This window comes from Rhinopithecus bieti, unplaced genomic scaffold, assembly GCF_001698545.2.
Source record: "Rhinopithecus bieti isolate Rb0 unplaced genomic scaffold, ASM169854v2 scaffold_65, whole genome shotgun sequence".
In the NCBI taxonomy this organism is placed as follows: Eukaryota; Metazoa; Chordata; class Mammalia; order Primates; family Cercopithecidae; genus Rhinopithecus; species Rhinopithecus bieti.
The window spans coordinates 3426437-3447786 of record NW_016803344.1 but is presented as its reverse complement, the minus strand read 5'-3'; the positions used below and the strand labels follow the sequence as shown (position 1 = coordinate 3447786).

The window sequence follows — 21350 nt, the reverse complement described above, 5'->3', positions numbered from 1 at the left end:
TTTTTTTTTTTTGGTCTGTTCCAAAAATCTGTGCTCTTTCCACATAGCTTATAGTTAAAAATATAAATGGAGTGCTTACTATGTGGCAAGGACTGTTCCATATGCCTTATATTAATTTAATTTTCATAAGAACTCTATGAACTAAGTGCTGTTACTCCTATTTTTAGATGAGACAGTTGATGCACAAAAGGATTATACGTTTCCCGGTTACTTAGCTAGTAAGAGGCAGAGTTGGGATTTGAATCTGTAGATTGGTTTTTGCTTGTTTTGAGACGGAGTTTTGCTGTTGTTGCCCAGGGTGGAGTGCAATGGCATGATCTCAGCTCACTGCAACCTCCACCTCCTGGATTCAAGCGATTCTTCTGTCTCAGCCTCCTGAGTAGCTGGGATTACAGGTGCCTGCCACTACACTCAGCACTTTTTTGGGTATTTTTAGTAAAGACAGGGTTTCACCTTGTTGGCCAGGCTGGTCTCGAAGTCCTGACCTCAGGTTATCCACCCGCTTTGGCCTCTCAAAGTGCTGGGATTACAGGCGTGAGCCATAGCGCCCTGCCTAATTTTTATGATTTTAGAGACAGAGTCTTGCTCTGTCACTCAGGCTGGAGTGCAGTGGTGCAATTATAGCTCATTGCAGCCTCAAACTCCTGGACTCAAAGCAATTCTCTTGCCTCAGCCTCTCAAGTAGCTGGGACTTCAAGCGTACGCCACTATGCCCAGCTAATTTTTAAAATTTTCTGTAGAGACAGGTCTCACTATGTTGCCCAGGGTGGTCTCCAACTCCTGGGCTGAAGGGAATCCTCCTACCTCTGCCTCCCCAAGTGCTGGGATTGCAGGTGTGAGTCATCAAGCCCAGCCACAGACACTTTAAAACAGGGAGGAGAGCTCACACCTGTAATCTCAGCAATGTGGGAGGCTGAGGCAGGCGGATCACTTGAGCTCAGGAGTTTGAGACCAATCTGGGCAACATAGTGAAACCTCATCTCTACAAAAAATACAAAAATTAGCTGGGCATGGTGGTATGTGCCTGCAGTCTCGGCTACTTGGGAGGCTGAGGTGGGAGGATGGCTTGAGCCCAGGAGGTGAAGACTGCAGCCAGCTGAGATTGCACCACTGCACTCCAGCCTGGGTGACAAAGCAAGAGCCTGTTTCAAAAACAACAACAACAACAACAACAACGAGAGGGTAATTAAGAACCAAACTAGATGCTTTATGTGTCTTAAGTATGTCCTGCCACCCAGTGCAGCTCTGAGAAATAAAAGGGACTGGCAAGAGATGCAAGAGATGAAGCTCTAGTTATTGCTCACATAGTTACTCAAAGGAATCTCAGAGGAATGTCATTCACTCTAGTTTGAATCTCATTCCATAAATCATTCATTGTATCATAAGAAACTTTTTTTTTTTGAGACGGAGTCTGGCTCTGTCGCCCAGGCTGGCCTGCGGTGGCTGGATCTCAGCTCACTGCAAGCTCCGCCTCCCAGGTTTACGCCATTCTCCTGCCTCCGCCTCCCAAGTAGCTGGGACTACAGGCGCCCGCCTCGTCGCCCGGCTAGTTTTTTGTATTCTTTAGTAGAGACGGGGTTTCACCGTATTCGCCAGGATGGTCTCGATCTCCTGAACTTGTGATCCGCCTGTCTCGGCCTCCCAAAGTGCTGGGATTACAGGCTTGAGCCACCGCGCCAGGCCAAGAAACTTTTTATAAACAAAAAACAGAACTGACTTTATGGTCATTCGTTAGACATATATTTATTAACTGCCTGGCACATAGATAGCTGTACTAACTTACGAGGATTTAACAGATCCTGTCTCTACAAAAAATTTTAAAATTAGCTGGGCGTGGTGGCACATGCCTGTGGTAACAGCTATTCAGGAGGCTGAGGTAAGAAAACTGCTTGAGCCCAGGAGGTCAAGGCTGCAGTGAGCCTTGACTGTGCCACTGTACCCAAGCCTGGGCAAAAGGGCAAGACCTTGTCTCAAAAAAAAAAAAAAAAAAAAAGAAAAGCGGTGGCTCACATCTGTAATCCCAGCACTTTGGGAGGCCAAGGTGGGTGAATCACTGGAGGTTAAGAGCTTGAGAACAGCCTGGCCAACATGGCAAAACCCTATCTATACTAAAAATACAAAAATTGGCCAGGCATGGTAGTGCACACCTGTAGTCCCCCAGCTACTAGGGAGGCTGAGGTATGAGAATCGCTTGAACTGGGAGAGGGAGGTTGCAGTGAGTCAGGACTGCGCCACTGTACTGCAGTCTGGGCAAGAGAGCAAGACTACATCTTAAAAACAAAACGAGGCTGGGCGCGGTGGCTCACACCTATAATCCCAGCACTTTGGGAGGCCAAGGCAGGAAGATCACCTGAGGTCAGGAGTTCGAGACCAGGCTGACCAACATGGAGAAACACCGTCTCTACTAAAAATACAAAATTAGCTGGGCATGGTGGCGCATGCCTGTAATCCCAGCTACTTGGGAGGCTGAGGCAGAAGAATTGCTTGAACCTGGGAGGCGGAGGTTGCAGTGAGCCGAGACGGCACCATTGCACTTCATTCAGCCTGGGCAACAAGAGCAAAACTCTGTCTCAAAAAAAAAAGGAAAGGAAGGCAATTTCAGTTTATTCCAAACCATTAATTGTTTGTTCCACATAGCAAGTAAACCTGCCTTATGAACAAACTCAATTCAAGGTTAAGATTCAGAGACAAATTTTCTAAGGTTTGGCTCATGGTTGTGTCTGACCTAAGTGGCTGGAAGCTTTCCAGATCTTTCCAGATCTATTTTTATCTCTCCTTCAAATGTGGGTCCAAAGAGTAATTTATTTATTTATAAAGGATGGGTTCCTGCTACTTCCTCGTTGGCCCTAGTTCCACCTAGAATATTCTATTGTAAGGGGAAGTGCATAAAAAGGAGATGCTATAATAGTACTGACTAGTTTATAAATGGTTAGGGTAGGATACAAATTTAATAAATACTCTATTTTACTTACTGTTTATCACAAAGAATACCTTTAATAAATTGGATCTCATGACATCAGGAAAGAAGGAAGACTCCTACAATCTGCTGGCTTTAGCAATAAGTTTCTCCCTTAAAAGGTGAACTGGCTTTGACTAAAGTGTAAATAAACAGTGATAAAAAAATTCCACCTAACAAAATTTTAAAGTTCCTTAAAAAAAAACAAACTCCATCTTAACAAAACACAATCTGATTAGTTTCTGAATAAAGTAAATAAAACCTGTAACTACAAGGCTCTGGCATTACAACTAAAAATTCTTAGAAATGGACAATACTGGAATTGGTTTGAAACTACCCTGCCACAGCCCTCTTCTGCAATTATGGCTGAAAAGGTCTCAGAGCTGAGTTTTCTTCTTGTTGCTCCCTCTAATCCCTAGGGACAGTTAGCAAAACCTCCATTTGGAAGGTCTTCCGGCTAACTCAACAGAAACACAGCCAGCCAGTCTTGCAGTTCTCGTCTGCATTTACCTGAAGGTCAATGTAGCCATCATCTGTGCTGGAGAGCCTTGAATATTTCACTTTACTACTGGGGATTCCAGTAGCCAGGTTGGTACGGGACGGCATCATAACACGCTGACACAGCTACGGTTTGAAAACAAAAAACCCTGTTATTGTCTGTAGGTGACAATGGTGCATTAGAGCCAATGAGTTCAGGGTTACTGGATGCTCTGCATTGGAGTTCTGGGCTGCCACGTCAGACTAGCAATGGGCAATTTACACTTCACTGCTAAATTTTCATTGTTTCAGAGGCATACGCATCTGGAGAACCAGATATGCCTCTGACACAGTGAAAACATTCTCACTATATATTAAATATCTAGTCTGGTCTGTCCTTGTAGAATGACAGTGAAGACACTCACCAAGAATCACATTCCAGTTTATTTTGGCACCAAGATTCCCTGACTTTTAATTTTTCCAAAGTCACATAGAGACTAGGTAGAATAATGAGGACTTAAATCCAGGTCCACCTGACACCACAGTATTGCCTGTCCCCTGCTCCCACTTTTAAGAAAAAGCAAGAGGAGCATATACTCAAATGATTCTCTTGTTTGACAGGGAGGGAGAAGAGGGCAGGAAATGGAATACACTCACATCAATATTTTGCCTATTGCCCCTCGATAGAGATCAACCCTTTAATGCAAAAGATCTGTAAAGTTTCTTGCCGTAAATTTGTGGGTTTTTTTTGTTTGTTTGTTTTTCTTGAGATGGTGTCTTGCTTTGTCACCCAGGCTGGAGTGCAGTGGGTTGATCTCAGCTCACTACAACCACCGCCTCCTGGGTTCAAGTGATTCTCCTGCCTCAGCCTCCCGAGTAGTTGGGATTATAGGCATGCACCACCACGCCTGGTTAATTTTTGTATTTTTTAAGTAAAGACTGGATTTCACCATGGTGGCCGGGCTGGTCTCGAACTCCTTTTTTTCTTTTTCTTTGTGATAGAGTCTCACTCTGTTGCCCAGGCTGGAGTGCAGTGGCGCGATCTTCGCTCACTGCTGCTTTCACCTCCTGGGTTCAAGCAATCCTCCTGCCTCAGCCTCCTGAGTAGCTGGGATTACAGGCATGCACCACCATGCCTAGCTAATTTTTGTATTTTTAGAAGAGATGGGGTTTCACCATTTTGGCCGGGCTGATCTCGAACTTCTGACCTCAAGTGATCTGCCCAACTCAGCCTTCCAAAGCGCTGGGATTACAGGCCACCATGCCAGGAACCTTGTAAATTTGGAAAAGGGCCTGGCTATACTAGTGCCTCCAGAAGTGCCCACCTCTCTGTCCCATCCCAAGCACCAAAAGTAGTATTTCATTTTCCTAATTACTTCTGTACCAACCTTAAGAAACGGAACATGGTACAATATCATACAATAAATTTTAAAGAAAGAAAAAATGGAATAAAAACCTGGGTTCTTGTTCAAAATATTCAAAGCAGACAGCGGTAATGAAATCATGGCTATTATGTCAGTTTAAGAGACAGTGGATAAGTCTGAAAAATCCTAACATTTAAATTAAGGCAATTTGTATTAATACGCTGGGTGTGAATACGCTGGGTGTGGTAGCTCATGTCTGTAATCCCAGAACTTTGGGAGGCTGAGGTGGGTGGGTTACCTGAGGTCAGTAAGTTGAGACCATCTTGACCAACATGGTGAAACCCCGTTTCTACTAAAAAAAACACAAAAATTAGCCGGGCACAGTGGCACATGCCTGTAATCCTAGCTATTTGGAAGGCTGAGGCACGAGAATCGCTTGAGCCTGGGAGACAGAGGTTGCAGTGAGTCAAGATTGCACCACTGCACTCCAGCCTGGGCGACAGAATGAGACTCTGTGTCAAAAATAAAATAAAATAAAAATAATTTTTTTTATTTGTCCACTTTTCCTCCATAAAGTAACAAAGCTGTATGATCAAAATGGATAAATATATTTTAGTCAAAGTTTTAAATTCTAAATTCAAAACATATCCTTAAAAAAAGAAAACTGACCAGGTGCAGTGGCTCACACCTGTAATCCTAGCACTTTGGTAGGCTGAGGCAGGTGGATCACGAGGTCAGGAGTTCGAGACCAGCCTGGCCAATATGATGAAATTCCGTTTTCTGGCCGGGCGCGGTGGGCCCAAAAGCTGTAATCCCAGCCCTTTGGAGCCGAGACGGTGCGGATTGGATCACGCAGTCAGAACGATCGAGACCATCCTGGCTACAGCGTGAACCCCGCTCTCTACTAAAAAATACAAAAACTACGGGGCGACATGGGGCGCCTGTTAGTCCCAGCACTCGGGAGGCTGAGGCAGGAGAATGGCGTTAAAACCCTAGGGAGGCGGAGGCTTGCCAGTGAGCTGAGGTGATCCCGGACCTGCCCCCCACTCAGGCCTGGGGTTTGTTTTCAGTATTTGTCGAGACTCCGTCTCTATATTTTATAAAAAAAATAATTATAATTTTATAAAAGAAATCCCGTTTTCTACTAAAAAGCTTACAAAAATTGCCAGGCAGGTCGGTGGAGGGCGCCTGTTAGTCCCAGCCCCCTACTCAGGAGAGGCTGAAGGCAGAAGAACTCGCCTTTTAAGCAGGAGGTAGAGGTTGCAGCTTGCTGAGATCAGGGCGCACACTATGTCCAGCCTGGGCAACAGAACGGACTTCTCGTATTAAAAAAAAAAAAAAGAGCGGCGCGCGAGTGGCTCAAGCTGTAACCCAGCACTTTGGGAGGCCGGAGACGGGCTGCGATCACAAGCGTCAAGCGAGAATCGAGACCATCCTGGCCTCATACGGGTGAAACCCCCGCTCTCTACTAAAGAAATACAAAAAACTAGCCGGGCGAAGAGGCCGGCGCCTGTAGTCCAGCTACTTGGGAGCGCGGGAGGCAGGAGATGGCGTAACCTGGGAGCGGAGCCTTGCAGTGAGCTGAGATCCAGCCCACCGCACTCCAGCCTTGCGGCGACAGAGCCAGCACTCCGTTCAAAAAAAAAAAAAATAAATAATAAAATTGAAGCTATTCAAAAATGAAGTATTTCAATAAGGGCATAAGGGCAACATAAAAAAAGGACTAGTTTTTCTCTGGGTTGGCAATTTGAAAATTCATCATTATCATCATCACAATAATGGTGGTTAGTACTTAACTAGTCTTTGTTAGATGCCAGCTGTTCTAAGTAGTTTGCACATACTTAATTCCAAAAATTAACAAATTTTTTTTTTTTTTTTTTTTTTTTTTTTTTGAGACGGAGTCTCGGAGTCTCGCTTCTGTCACTCAGGCTGGAGTGCAGTGACCCGATCTCGGCTCATTGCAACCTCCGCCTCCAGGGTTCAAACGATTCTCCTAACTCAGCCTCCCAAGTGGCTGGGACTACAGGCGCCTACTACCATGCCCGGTTAATTTTTGTATTTTTAGTAGAGACGGGTTTCACCATATTGGCCAGGTTGGTCTCAAACTCCTGACCTTTTGATCCGTACGCCTCGGCCTCCCAAAGTGCTGGGATTACAGGCGTGAGCCAGCGTGCCCGGTCTAACAAACTGTTTTAAGTGGCTTGCAGTCAATGTAAAATAACTAGCATAATTAAATAATTGGTGCTAAATATTAGTGTCCCTTTTTATTGATTACATCCTGGTCTAAAATCAAGTATTGAAAATGAGCATAATGCTAATCTCTATACTTTTCAAAAAAGATTGGATCAAACTGCGTCAAATACTAGGTTTTTAGTGTTGTGATCCCGACTGCATTTAATTCTATAAAAGTTCAAACTACCAATATGTGTGGTTTTTGAAGGAATTTAACCACATCTAACTTGCACTTAGGCTTTTTTGTTAAGTATGTCCTGACATTATTCATACATCCTCATCAAAACAATACATCGCAGGGGCGTGAGGGAGAGGGGAGACAAATGTTTACTCTGGGCAAAGAGGATTCTAAAAGAGGGGAAAAAGATAAACGAGCATTTTCAAAGTATCAGTCTTCGTTCCCAACAGGCTTTTTACCAGCTCACCGCTACCCCCAAACTCCCTCAGCACCTGAATGTTACGAGAGTTCTAAAAGCATCATAAAACGTTTGGCACAGTGCCTGCCTGGCATTACGCGTCTCTACATACGTTATTCTCCTGCCCGTCTTCAGACCTTGCCAGAGAGATAAATAAGAACCGACGCGAACTTAGACGTAAAACAAACTGTGCCAGGGAGAACGAATGCCCCACACGGATGACTCAGAGCTTGATTTCGGCGGGAAGCGCGGTCTCGGACACGCCCAGAGCCCAAGAGGACGGTTCTGTCCCCGCCCCGTCGCACACACGCCTTACCGGAGCGCCGCGCCAGGCCGCCCGCACACCCAGAGCTCGCCCACGGTTGGCAGGGCCCGAGGTCGCATGGCACGGCCCGCTTAAGGGCCACTCAGCCCGCCCCAGACGGGATCAGTGCGCCGGAATTGGCGTGCCGGAAACAGGCGCGTCGGAAGTTGCGTCTCCGGAAGCGTTTGTTTCCTCAACCAGTTTCCCGGGCTGTCGTTTACCGAGTATCAGCTGCAGTAGGCAGCGGGCCCGCAGGGCCCGAATGCCGATTCATGGGTTTTGTTTAGGCAGCCGCGACCTGTGCCCGCCGCCGGCTACCTCCACTGTGGCGGGCGAGCACCTAGGGTCCTCGCCCACCTGGGTCACCGTCAGGCCCGGGGCAAGCCAGCTACGTGGTTTCTCCCTTCCTCAGAACAGGGGCCAGGCTAGAGAGCGCCATGGCTTCCCAGGGAGGCAGAAGCCGAGTCCGTCGCAGTCTCAGGACCAGCAGTCAGAGCGGCCAGATATCCGCTGCAAGGCACCAGCCTTCCACGGGCGCGCGCCGTCAACATCCGACTACCACACTTCCCTTGAATAGCACACTTGTCTGTGCTGTCAACACCCCACTATACTTCCCTTGAATAGCTCCACAAAATGTGCTTATTTTCAGGCCTTGTCCAGGTAAAAGGCCTGCCCACAAGGGACATTTTGCTGTACATGAAGCTTTTTAGAAAGTTGTTTATTAAGGTATAATTTATACACAAGTACAATTAGATGAGCTCTGAAAATACGTATGGTCCTAGAACCATCACCAATCTAGATGGAAATACATCCATCACCCCAAAATTCCATCAGCCTCTTTTGCAGCCTGTTTCCTTCTTCACTCACAGGCACACTGTAGGAAAATGAATACTTAACTACTGAACATGGTTAATTCTCATGTCCAGTAACTAGAACTCAGTCCAAGTAATTTAAGAAAGAAACTAGTCATTTAATCTACCAAACACAAAATGCACTGGAAAAAAGGATTATGATAAAGCAATTTTAAAATGTTTTTTCTAAAGCCAAATTCAGCAGCGGGGGTTGTATACCTACTTTAGTGACACTAATGTAAGTTCTGATAACCTACTACTATCAAACCAGCCAAAAAAATATATATTTTTGAGATGGAGTCTCACTGTTGCCCAGGCTGGAGTGCATGATCGTGGCTCACTGCAACCTCCACCTCCCGGGTTTAGGCGATTCTCCTGCCTCAGCCTCCCAAGTAGCTGGGACTACAGGCATGCGCCACCATGCCTAGCTAGTTTTTTTTTTTTTTTTTGCATTTTTAGTAGAGATGGGGTTTCACCATGTTGGCCAGGTTGGTCTCGAACTCCTGACTTTAGTTGATCCGCCTGCCTCCCACTGCTGGGATTACAGGTGTGAGGCACTGCACCACACAAAAAAATTAATACACAGCAGTTATCTTACAGCTATTAAGGGGAATGTTTTTAAGTCTTTCTTCGTAACTTCAGGGCTTTTTCACTTTCTTGGTTGGATCCAACATCCATGGAATTTAAGACATCTTCATCCTTTATGTGAGTGAAGTTGCAAAAAGTGTACTTATACTAGATAAATTTTGCAGAACCATACTCCTTGGGCCCCATTACAGATCTACTGAAACATCAAAGACTCTTGTAGGACTCCCTAGGCTAAAAAGAAACACTCCATTAACATCCTTATAAAGCCAACACGACTTTGGGTACACGAAGCTTCTGAAGAATATTACTTTTGCCAAGTAAAATGAAATACACAGGATTTGTACTACTCTCGCTTGTTCCTTGTCCTCAAATTGGAGTAAGTTTGACAAGTGAATCCCCCTAAAATATCTAGTAACCTACTGTATTTGAAATCCTTTTGATCTCCATCAGGCTGCTCTAAACTGAAAAACCATTTACATGAAAGGGTAGCTGGGAATTCAGTAGGATACTTCCAACAGTCCTGGTCAAAATGAAGGCACTGCCCTGTGATGTTTGAAATTCAAGTAACTTTATTTAAATTCAAAAACAATTCTAAAACTGCATTTAGAGTCAAGACCCTCTTGTATTATAAAAATCACATGTATTTCTAAGAGACAAAAATACTTCTAGGTTAACTAGACCAGATCTGACTTTGGACTTTATTCTTTAAACAAATTGCAGAGAATAGAGAAAAAAATAGGTTATTTACAGAAAACAATATCTACATATGTACTTAAAAGTACAAATTTGGTGACAGAAAAGACTTCAGTATATGCTGGCATCTCAGAAGCAGTTCTCAAAGAGCTTAGTTTTATTTTCTTGAATTTTAAGAATGCCTAAGATCCTTCTTCATCCTCGATCTTGGGAGCCAAGTAGTACTTCAAGTGTCCCATATCAGCAATTTTATACTCTACAACTGAAAGACAGGAAGATAGTTAATTACTGAGGAGTATCACATATACTACCTACAAAACAAGGTTCAAATTTATTATCTTACCAAGGGGTACATCTGCAGACATACTGAGTGTCACCGTTGAAGAGAGTGGAGTGGCTTTTGTAAAGAAGTTCAGGTACCTCAGTGCAAAAGTTAGTTGAACTGGTTCATTCATCTCTATGGTAACCTACAAGAGAAAACAGAAGATTCATCATTGAAAAACATCAAGAAAGTTGCAATCTATTAGCTTGCATTTATAAAAACCCACAAACACTTTTATTGGTCACTTTGGAGGGAGCTATGAAAATTTTGAAGACTGATGCATAAAGCAAAAGAATCGAGTATCTAGCTCGTCTTTCCTATAATTTAGATAACCGAATTATATAATATGGGAAAGCTTTTCTTTATGGAAAATCTTCTGATAAGCAGCCAATAAATGAATAAAACGTATTAATTTCAGCTCTGCAAACTCTAATTAATGACTTAATGGATCTAGACAATGACTATTATAGCTGCTAACATTGCGAAGACATCCAGACCCCTTGTGCCTTCTACACACACCACCACCTATAAAGTATTCTTGCTCTCTCACCCCCGAAACAAAACATCCTGAGTATCATCAAGGCTCCAGGGCTATAGCTACCAGTCTGTAGGACACACAGGGTGGAAGAATTTACGTATACACAGGAATGCAATCAGCAAAATCCAAACTCTGGAAAACTTAACAAATCATCTAATTTCTTCAACAAATAGACTGTAATGGAAGGGGGAGAATGAAATTAGAGGAAACCAGGCTAGGTGTGTTGGCACACACCTGTAGTCCCAGCTACTTGGGAAACCAAGGCAGGAGGATCACTTAAGCCCTGGAGTTTGAGGCTGTAGTGAGCCATGACTGCACCACTGCACTCCAGCTTGGATGGACAGAGCAAGACCCTGTCTCAAAACAAAGAAAACAGAAAAGAAAAAAATGAGGTTGGCAGAGGAGTGGAAATGTGATTCAGGAAACAGATAAAGAATCAGCTCCTAGCCTTTATTAATAAAAAAAAAAACAACTTCCAACTGAATTTTACAACTTTAAATGTTGACTACCCATTCAAGGGACAAGAAAGCAATATATAGTATTTATTGTAAGCTTATAATATGCCAGACACAGCATATGCTAAGCTCTTTACCATATTTAATCCTAACAAGCTTATGAGATTACGACCTTCATCCTTGATTTACCAAGTTTTAATTTACGCTCAGGTTATCGAGTTTTTTTTTTTAAGATGGAGTCTTGCTCTGTTACCCAGGCTGGAGGGGAGGGGCATGATCTGGGCTCACTGCAACCTCCACTTCCTCGGTTCAAGTCATTCTCCTGTCTCAGCCTTCCGAGTAGCTAGGGTTACAGGTGTGCACCACCATGCCCTGCTAATTTTTTATATTTTGGTTAAACAAGGGCTCTCTAGGTACTCTCAAAGTTGCATGGAGTCTGCTTTCTAGCCTTAGTGAGAAGTCTTCCTGTTTAACCTTTGATTCCTACAGCCTGTGACTTTGGCTGAATTGTCACTTAAGGTTGCTCAGCCTGCTTCTCCACCTTTAAAATGGGCTACCAATTGGATCCACAACATGTAAGCTAATATAAGGATTACATAAGTGCTCCTAACAGGTAGACTTTTACTCCTAACCATATCCTCCTGTTGAGTTGCTGTTCTATGCTCAATTATTTGGTAATACAGTAAATATCTCCAGAAAGCTAAAGGTTAGATGCCTAGCTTCCCAATCCTACCCTTAAGAGCCTGTGTGGGCCTGATCCACAAACCATTGTTCTGTGGTATGTACATGTGCTGAATTTGTATTCCCTTCTTGCAAATAATTCTAAATTGGATGACACTTAAGAATCAGTTGCAGATTTCAACAGTATCTCAATTTTCAGAAATTACTTGGGATCCAATTCTGTCTACTTTTAGTTTTAGCAATTAACCTAATAAGCAGTATTAAAATTCTCTTCAAACTATTTTCTTTTTACTTAAAAACTACTTACAGCTTCCTCCTCTTTATCGACATTACTTGTCTGTGACAATTTAATGTTTCCATTTCCAAGTTCTCCACTTGCAGAAAATTTCACGCCGTCTTTTGCACAGGAAATTACAACAGCATCTCCAATATGGCTGAGATCTCGGCATATACGTGCAAATTCACCAGAAGGCATCTTTACTACACAGCTGTACTCTTGTTCCTATTAAGAACAAAAATTTTCCAAAAGTTAATTGTTAGAAATTTAATGATTTGGCACCCTCACTTTCTTAAAAGGCAACATCTAAACAACTCAGAATCAAGATTTTCTGATTACTGACTCGTGTAATTTCTTAACAAACTCCACTCAAAAAAAATAAATGGCTATTAAATGCACTGTCCAGGGAACAAGAGCCTCCTCCTCCTCATCCTCCAGGGATAAAGTAAGAGAACATTAGAGTATGGCACAGAAATGATGACGGCGCAAGCAGGTCTAACTACTTTCTAAAAGAAAATGAGAGAATATGATATTAGGCATTTTCAACATTCCAACATTTCTTCTCTCCTTTGGTGTTTATAAACCTAACCTGGATAAATTTCTTCTAAGATAGCTTTCAAATCCACTTAATACAAATCAAGCATCCTAGAAGGAAGCAAATTTTAAAAGAGGTTCATGGAAGTTAAAGCAAATAGACAACTGGCAGTAAACAATAAATGTAACCAGTGAGTTTTAGACTTCTGGTAAACAACTATCCAAATACTAAAATCTCTTTAAAACATGCACCAGTAGATATGTTTCTAGAAAAAGTTCTGTTGTGAAGTAGGCTTAAATTATATTAATATATCTTGACGGAGGAGGATCATTGAGGCCAGGAGTTCCAGACCAGCCTGGGCAAGACTGCCCCCACACCCACACACAAAAATAAAAAAATTAGCCAGGCGTGGTGGGACAGACCTGTAGTCCTTCCTAGCCACTTAGGAGACTAAGTGGATTGCTTGAGCCCAGGAGTCCCAGGTTACAGTGAGCTATATGGCACCACTGCACTCCAGCCTGGGCAACAGAAGAAGACCCTGTCTGTAAAAAAAAACAACATTCTATGACATAACTATCATGCCTGTGTACAGCACTCGCTACAATCAGAAACTGATACTCACTGGAATTCCAAGTTGTTCAACATCCAAATCCATCAACTTCATTTCATAGTCTGAAACTTTCTCCTGGTCTACCAAAAAAAAGCAAATGCTGTTGAGAAACACTGGCACAGAGTTTTGATCTTCTGTAGCTTCATAACTCAGTAAAAAGGTATGACTTACTTGGTGCTTCAAATACTAGCGCCAAGGTATCCGCATTATCTTCAGCCCTTAGTGTAATGATATCTTCATTGCCGGCGCATTTTAGTATTTTGGACATACTAGAAGACAGGAGACACATGGTTTAAAATCAACACCATCTGCTGAAGGTCTGTATTTCTAACGCAGTTAGAAGGGGTTACCACTCTCACCCATAGGCTGTCTCAGAACTGGTGGAAGGTAATTGCACTGCTGGAGGATGCGACTATTAATGCAGACATTTTGGGATGCATCTGGCAGTATTTATACTAAAATACCACCAGCAGTTTCCCTTCTGGATAGAAACAATCTCCTGCCACTAAGTAGGATGACAAGCTGACACACTTCTCGCAAGGGCACAGTATAAAGCATTTAAAGTCAACTGCGACTGAGCCGGGAGGATCGCCTGAGCCCAGAAGTTGGAGACCAGCCCGGGCCAATATATCGAGACCGTCTCGGAAACAAAAAAGCCACAACTAAAGCGTCCATTCAAGGCCGACAGGATTTAGTGAGCAAAAGCTCTGGAGCAGTGTTCCTGGCACTGCAGAAAAAACAGTCATTTTCCCGCCACCACCCGCTTTGTGACTTTGGCGCGAAAAAGGAGGTTCGCGCAGCAGCCAGCGCGGGCTTTTCCGAACCGCGCGCTCAACTGGGCCCCACCCCCCTGCATGGCAGGCCAATGAGAAGGTGCGGATGGTCCACGCCAGCCAATGAGGGCTCGGCTCGGAAGCGATCCCGCCAAGCGGCGGAGGTGGGGGTGGGTCGGGGCCGGCTTCTCTGCGCCGCGAGGCTCACCTGGTGAGGTTCACGCCCATGGCCAGGTTGCGGTCGCAGCGGTAGGTGTCGAATCCCTCAGACCGCAGGGTGAGCTGCACCAAGGAGACGTGGGACGAGTCCATGCTCTGCAGGTTTACGCCGCTGGAGCTAATATCCCAGCAGGCCTCGTTGATGAGGTCCTTGAGGGCCTCCAACACCTTCTTCAGGATGGAGCCCTGGACCAGGCGCGCCTCGAACATGGTGGCGGGGTGGCAACAACGCGGCTACAGGCAGGCGGGAAGGAGGAAAGCCTAGCCGGTTGCAGCTTCAGGAGCCTAAGAGCGAGCGGGCGAACGTCGTGACGACAATCTGAGACCTAGAAAGAAGACTACCAGTCCGCTACGCCTGCAACCGTTTAATGCCGCCGCGTCCGCCAGCGCGCGCTCTCACCCTGCGCCGCGTTGCGACGTCACCACGCTACCCGGCCCACGGCCTGGGCGGGGAAGAATTTAGTGCCAATCGTGTCGATGCTCCTCGCGAGACCCGCCCCCTAGAACATACATTGGAGGAAGCGGGTGCAGGGCGGGGCAGCGTCCCGCAGGTCTCGCCGCCTCTTCGGCTGACTCCTGAAGCTGGCCACTGAACAAGTCTGGGCATATGTGGGGATCCGGCCCAGGCCCCGGTTCGTCAAGCCCCAGCTTTATGGTGCCTCCTCAGCCTCCAACTCCGTGGGTAGAAAGTTTCCAGCCACGAAAGTGAAAGTGAAAAGCAAATCAAGCCTACCGGGAGGAAAAGCCTCCTTGCAGCCTGAAGGGTCTACAGCTGCTGCAAATATGCACTTTATTTTTATTTTTCAATTACAGAAGTGATGCGCTCCTAAGTGTCACACGATAAAGAGGTGAAGTGTTATGTTAAACTTAGCTCCCTCTCACTCTCTAAACATTTCACCGTCAGCTCTTATAATCACTCAATCGTTCCTTGTATAAAGCTTTTAAAGCTTTTTTGAAAGTTCGAATGCACTTTTTTTTTCAAAATGCACTCATTCCGTAAACACTTCGAAAAAGTACTTAATAAAGTACATTTAATTTTATGCCACGTACATCTTTTTTATATCAGTACCTCTTTAAAAGATAGCATCATATGTATGTAACTTATCAATCGCCTGTTGTTAATTACAAACACCTTTGAGCACTTAGGCAGTTTTGGTGATACCAACTCCTTGAAGTAATACAGCTGAGTCAAAGAGCGTACACATTTAATTTTTTTTCTTTTCTTTTTTTTTTTTTTGAGATAGAGTCCTGATCTGTCATTCAGGCTGGAGTGCAGTGGCGCGATCTCGGCTCACTGCAACCTCCGCCTCCCAGGTTCAAGTGATTCACCTGCCTCAGCCTCCCGAGTAGCTGGGATTACAGGCGCCTACCACCGCGCCCGGTTAATTTTTGTATTTTTTTTTTTTTTTTTTTAGTAGAGACGGGGTTTCACCATGTTGGCCAGGCTGGTCTTGAACTCCCGACCTCAGGTGATCCACCCGCCTCAGCCTCCCAAAGTGCTGGGATTACAGGCATGCGCCACCATGCCCGGCTAAATTTTTGATAAATGTTACTAAATCTCTAAAAGTTTGCAATTTGCATTCTAGCCAAGACTGTGTATGAACATGCTCATTTATCTTTATTTTCCTAACTATAGATATTAGCAATCTCATTTTTTAATCATTGTTCATCTGTGTCAAAAATTCAATTTTTTTTTTTTTGAGACAGAGTCTTGCTCTGTTGCCCCGGCTGGAGTGCAGTGGTACTATCTCGGCTCACTGCAACCTCCGCCTTCCAGGTTCAAGCAATTCTCCTGCCTCAGCCTCCCAAGTAGCTGGGATTACAGGTGCCTACCACTACTCCCGGCTAATTTTTACATTTTTAGTAGAGATGGGGTTTCACCATGTTGGCCAAGCTGGTCTCGAACACCTGACCTCAGGTGATCCACCCACTTTGGCCTCCCAAAGTGCTGGGATTACAGGTGTGAGCCACCGCGCCCAGCCAGAAAATTTCAATTGTTACAGGATGGACAGGGTTTGTTGTTTCTCTCCTGCTTTGTTTACACCATTTCTCTTTAGTTACTTTTAATATCTTGGTCAGCAGAATTCTTTAGTTTTTCTACCATGTATCTAGGTATGGATTTAGTTTTCTTTATCTTGTTGAAGGAACTGAAGATTCATTTCAAGTCTGACATATTCTCAATCATTATGGCTTCAAGTATCTCCTCTCCTTACTCTATTCTTTACTCTGGAATGCTTTTCTTTCCTTTTTTTTTTTTTTTCTAGTTCAGGTATGACTCCATACAAGGTTCTAAGAGGAGTTTCACAGTCCCTTCCCTGGGTTTTGTGGAGACTTAACTTCACCCTTCTGTATCAGCCTCTTAAAGCACTGGGTCAACCTTAAAAGGGAATAGGAAAGGGCATTTCTGGTATTTCTATTATAAGATGCCTTCAGTTGTAATGTGTACAATTATTTTATGTAGCACAAGAAAGAAAACTGTCAAACTATTATTTTTTAGAGAGGGGGGTCTCCTTTTGACACCCAGGCTGGAGTGCAGTGGCAAGATCACTGCTCACTGCCACCTCCAACTTCTAGGCTCGAGGGATCCTCCTGCCTCCCAAATAGCTGGGACTACAGGGGTGCACCACTGTACCTGGCTAATTTTTAAATGTTTTTGTAGGGAGAAAGTCCCACTATGTCGCTCTGGCTGGTTTCCAACTCCTGGGCTCAAGCGATCTTCCCAATCGGTCTCCCAAAGTGTGAGATTACAGGCATGAGCCACTGTGCCCAGCCTCAAACTGTTATACAATGCTTTATCACTTAGAATTTCTTTCTTTTTTGCCGGGCGCGGTGGCTCAAGCCTGTAATCCCAGCACTTTGGGAGGCCGAGACGGGCGGATCACGAGGTCAGGAGATCGAGACCATCCTGGCTAACACGGTGAAACCCCGTCTCTACTAAAAATACAAAAAAACTAGCCAGGCGAAGTGGCGGGCTCCTTGAGTGCCAGCTACTCGGGAGGCTGAGGCAGGAGAATGCCGTAAACCTGGGAGGGCGGAGCCCTTGCAGTGAGCTGAGATCCACCCATTGCAGCTCTAGGCCCCGCGACAGAGTGAGACTCGCCTCAAAAAAAAAAAAAAAAAAAAAAAAAAAAAAAAAAAGAATTTCTTTTCTTTTTTTCCTTTTTTTTGAGAAGGAATCTCACTCTGTCATCCAGACTGGAGTGCAGTGGTGCGATCTTGGCTAACCACCACAACGTCCGCCTCCTGCCTTCAGGCAATTCTCATGCCTCAGCCTCCCAAGTAGCTAGGATTACAGGAAAGTGCCATTGCACCCTGCTAATTTTTGTATTTTTAGTAGAGACGGGGTTTCGCCATGTTGGTCTTGAACTCCTGACCTCATGTGATCTGCCTGCCTCGGCCTCCCAAAGTGCTGGGATTACAGGCGTGAGCCACCACGCCAGGTCTATTTTGTTTTAAAAGAACTTTTAGACTTTAAAAACATTCTTATTATATATTACTCTTGTGCAAACATGAAAAAATTTAAGCTACATTGGTTAAGGCATTCCTACTGTTTCTCCACTCAGTTGCTGATACTGCTGTTTTCTGTATAATATCCTACTCTGTGTTGCCAAGGGTATTGATGCAGCATTTTTCAATAGTGCTATTCTATTGTCTCTCGAATTTCTTGCAAGCCTCTGCTACTCATTTGTAAGTTTTGATGTTGGCACTTTCTTGCTTTATGTGTGATGGACTATCCATTTGCATACATCTCAATATCAAAACATAATACAGCATCATCTGTTTGTGGGTATTTTCCTTTCTTGGGTCCGTTAAAATCTCAGTTCCTTTGCAAAATGTGGAATGTGTTCATTCCTCCAGTGAGGAACATTTGCTTCACTAAAAACAAATGCATATGCTCCACTACTCTGTTTCAGTTCTGTCTGCTTACATAATATCGTTTTGGTTTAATGCCAAATCACAGTGTAATAGATTTGAAGACATTTTAATGTCAAACTCTACCCATGTGGGACCCGCGATGTATGTGAATCTGTTTATTTCTGCTATTATAGAAGTGATGTGCTCCTAAAAGTGTCCGATGATAAAGAGGTGTATAGTTATGTTAATTTTATGTTAAACTGAAATGAGGACATAAACATGTCTATGACTGTGGTCAGAGAAGGCCTCTCTGAGGAGGTAGCATCTTATCAGAGAAGGCAGCTGTTTGGAGAGTTGGAAGAAAGCTTTCTAGGCTGAGAGAATAGCATGATTATAAAGGTCAGCATACTTGGAATATATTCAGGCAAGTTTGATGTGGAACTCAGACTGATGTGTCTGAAGCAAGAGTGGTGCACTGTGAGGTTGCAGAGAGGCTGGGGTGAGCTCTTGCAGGACTTTGTAGGCTCTCTAAAAGTGCAAGGGAATGTGGTCAGCAGCAGGTCTTTGATGTGATCCAATTAACATTTTAAGCGGCTACTTTAACATCTAGTAAAGGTACTACTGGATCAGTGGAAGAATGAAGTAAATTTTGATCAGATAATTGGTTAAACTATTAGAAGAGAATCAAAGCTGTAGACTTTTCTGGACGGGCGCGGTGGCTCATGCCTGTAATCCTGGAACTTTGGGAGGCTGAGGTGGGTGGATCATCTGAGGTCAGGAGTTCGAGATCAGCCAGGCCAACATGGTGAAACCCCGTCTCTACTAAAAATACAAAAATTAGCTGGGCGTGGTGGTGCACGCCTATAATTCCAGCTGCTAGGGAGGCTGAGGCAGGAAAATGGCTTGAACCTGGGATGCGGAGGTTGCAGTGAACCGAGATTGCACCACTGCACTCCAGCCTGGGTGACAGAGCAAGCCTCCATCTCAAAAAAAAAAAAAAGACTTTTCCTAATAATTATTCACTAGAATAAATTCTAGATAAATAATTCAAATCTTAACCCAGTAAGAAATGGAAAAATATTTTGGTAAATATTAATGAGATCTTCCTATGGGTTCTAAACATAAGAAAAAAACCCATAAAACATAATGAATGACTATATAAGTTCTAAGACTTCAGTATGCCTCAGAGGATTCTATTGGTTAGTATAGTTTAGGTTTCAGTGACAGAGAACTCAATTTGAATGGATTAACAGAAAAAGAAAATTTATTCATCTAAACAAAAAGCCAGAGGTATCTGGCTTCCACTGTCCAGTCCTAGTCTTAGTAAATAAGTAAAGGTTATTAGCCACATTAATAAGCAAAGAAATGTAAATTCAATGGAGACAGAATTTTAACCTATCAAATTAATAAAAATCATGTGAACACCCGGTGTGTTAGGAAGGATTCAAGGAAGTAGGCACTTTAATACATTGCAAGTGGGAGTATACATTGGGATAATTTTTCTGGTGGAAACTTAGAAATATGTATCAAAAGCCTTAGAATTTTACTTATTCTTTGACAGAGAAATTCAATCTCTAGGTTTTTTTCCTACAGAAGAAATCAGGGGAACTTACCAAGATCAAGCATGCTTAAGAATGTTTCTTGGGCCAGGTGCAGTGGCTTACACCTGTAATCCCAGCACTTTGGGAGGCCCAGGTGGGCAGATCACCTGAGGTCGGGAGTTTGAGACCAGCCTGGCCAACATGGTGAAACCCCATCTCTACTAAAAATACAAAAATTAGCCAGGCGTGTGGCGGACGCCTGTAATCCCAGCTACTCAGGAGGCTGAGGTAGGAGAATCGCTTGAACCCGGGAGGTGGAGGTTGCAATGAGCCAAGATCACGCCATTATACTCCAGCCTGGGCAACAGAGTGAGACTCTATCTCAAAAAAAAAAAAAAACCAACAACAAAAAAAGAATGTTTCTTGGCTGGGCATGGTGGCTCATGCCCGTAATTGCAGCACTTTTATCGCAGCACTTTGGGAGACCAAGGCGAGCAGACTGCTTGAGGTCAGGAGTTCCAGACCAGTGTGGCCAACATGGTGAATCCCTGTCTCTACTAAAAATACAAAAATTAGCTGGGCATGGTGGCACACACCTGTAATCTCAGCTACTCAGGAGGCTGAGGCATGAATTGCTTGAACCTGGGAGGCGGAGGTTGCAGTGAGCCAAAATAGTACCACTCCCCTCCAGCCTGGCTAACAGGGCAAGACAGTGTCTCAAAAAAAAAAAAAAAAAAAAGAATGTTTTTTACAGAATTATGATGATGATGATGATTTTTGAGACAGTTTCTCACTCTGTCATCCAGGCTGAGGTACAGTGGCACAATCTTGGCTCACCACAGCTTTGACTTTCTGGGCTCAGGTGATCCTCCCACCTCAGCCTTCCAATTAGCTGGGACTACAGATGCACACCACCATCCCAGCTAATTTTCTGTACTTTTTGTAGAGATAGAGTTTCACCATGTTGCCCAGGCTGATCTCAAACTCTTGGGCTCAAACGATCCTCCCACCTTTGCATCCCAAAGTGCTGGGATTACAGGCATGAGCCACCATGTCTGGCCTCTTACAGAATTATTAATAATTCCCCAGAAATTGGACATAACCTTAAGGTATAACAATATTTGCATTTGTTAGGTAAATTATGATAAATTTGTAAGATGGAATATTATATAGCCTCTAAAGTACCATTTGCAAAAGGCATTTAATGATAAAGAGAAAAATCACATTATGAAACAGAATAAACAAAGATATTCCAATTTTCTAAAACTGTTATATCTAGGTATATGTGTACAGTAAATGGAATGGAAAGGCAAGAATATAAATATTAACATCTGTGACTGATGGTGCCACAAATAATTTTAATTTTTTCTTTTACCTTTTTGTATTTTCTATACTTTTTTCAGTAAAAATGTATTGTTGATCAGAAAATGAATACTGAGAGAAAATGCTGTATTTTATGTAGTATCTGGCAAATTTCTTCACAACGTAATATGTATCAGTATTATTCTCAATCCTGGCTGCACTTGAGACTCACCTGGGGAGCTTAAAAAAAGTTTATTCCACTTGGCCCTCCTCCAGAAATTCTTACTTACTTTAGGGTGGCCCCTCCATCAGTAGTTTTAGCAGCTGTCCAGATAATTCTTTTTTTTTTTTTTTTTTTTTT

General features: G+C 43.7%; 2 protein-coding genes across 2 annotated transcripts in view; both read right to left on the bottom strand.

Annotated features, from left to right (window-relative positions):
* TMEM230 (transmembrane protein 230) overlaps window positions 1-7908 on the bottom strand; it is a 14877-nt gene extending 6969 nt beyond the window's left edge. Inside the window, exons 1-2 of the mRNA XM_017877388.1 lie at window positions 7762-7908; window positions 3424-3580 (exon numbers count right to left, since the gene is read on the bottom strand). Of these exons, the coding sequence (XP_017732877.1) occupies window positions 3424-3565 (142 nt within the window). The 5' untranslated portion in view covers window positions 3566-3580; window positions 7762-7908. The remainder of the gene's footprint in view (window positions 1-3423; window positions 3581-7761) is intronic.
* A 1826-nt stretch (window positions 7909-9734) lies between these two features.
* Window positions 9735-15326, bottom strand: PCNA (proliferating cell nuclear antigen). Its single transcript, XM_017877952.1, has 6 exons — window positions 14281-15326; window positions 13471-13568; window positions 13312-13379; window positions 12185-12379; window positions 10225-10348; window positions 9735-10143 (listed from the first exon to the last, which is right to left on the bottom strand). The coding sequence occupies exons 1-6, from the start codon at window positions 14499-14501 to the stop codon at window positions 10064-10066; spliced, it is 786 nt and encodes a 261-aa protein (XP_017733441.1). The 5' UTR covers window positions 14502-15326; the 3' UTR covers window positions 9735-10063.
* Between the last annotated feature and the right edge of the window lie 6024 nt (window positions 15327-21350).

Bases quoted from the DNA above. Each gene is read 5' to 3' on its own strand.
- PCNA (XM_017877952.1), bottom strand. From the start codon at position 14,501: ATGTTCGAGGCGCGCCTGGTCCAGGGCTCCATCCTGAAGAAGGTGTTG. The intron at 12,380-13,311 runs GTGAGTATCAGT...TGTTCTTAATAG, and splicing joins TTGAACAACTTGGAATTCCA to GAACAAGAGTACAGCTGTGT. The intron at 10,349-12,184 runs GTAAGTAGTTTT...TTTCTCTTGTAG, and splicing joins TCGATAAAGAGGAGGAAGCT to GTTACCATAGAGATGAATGA.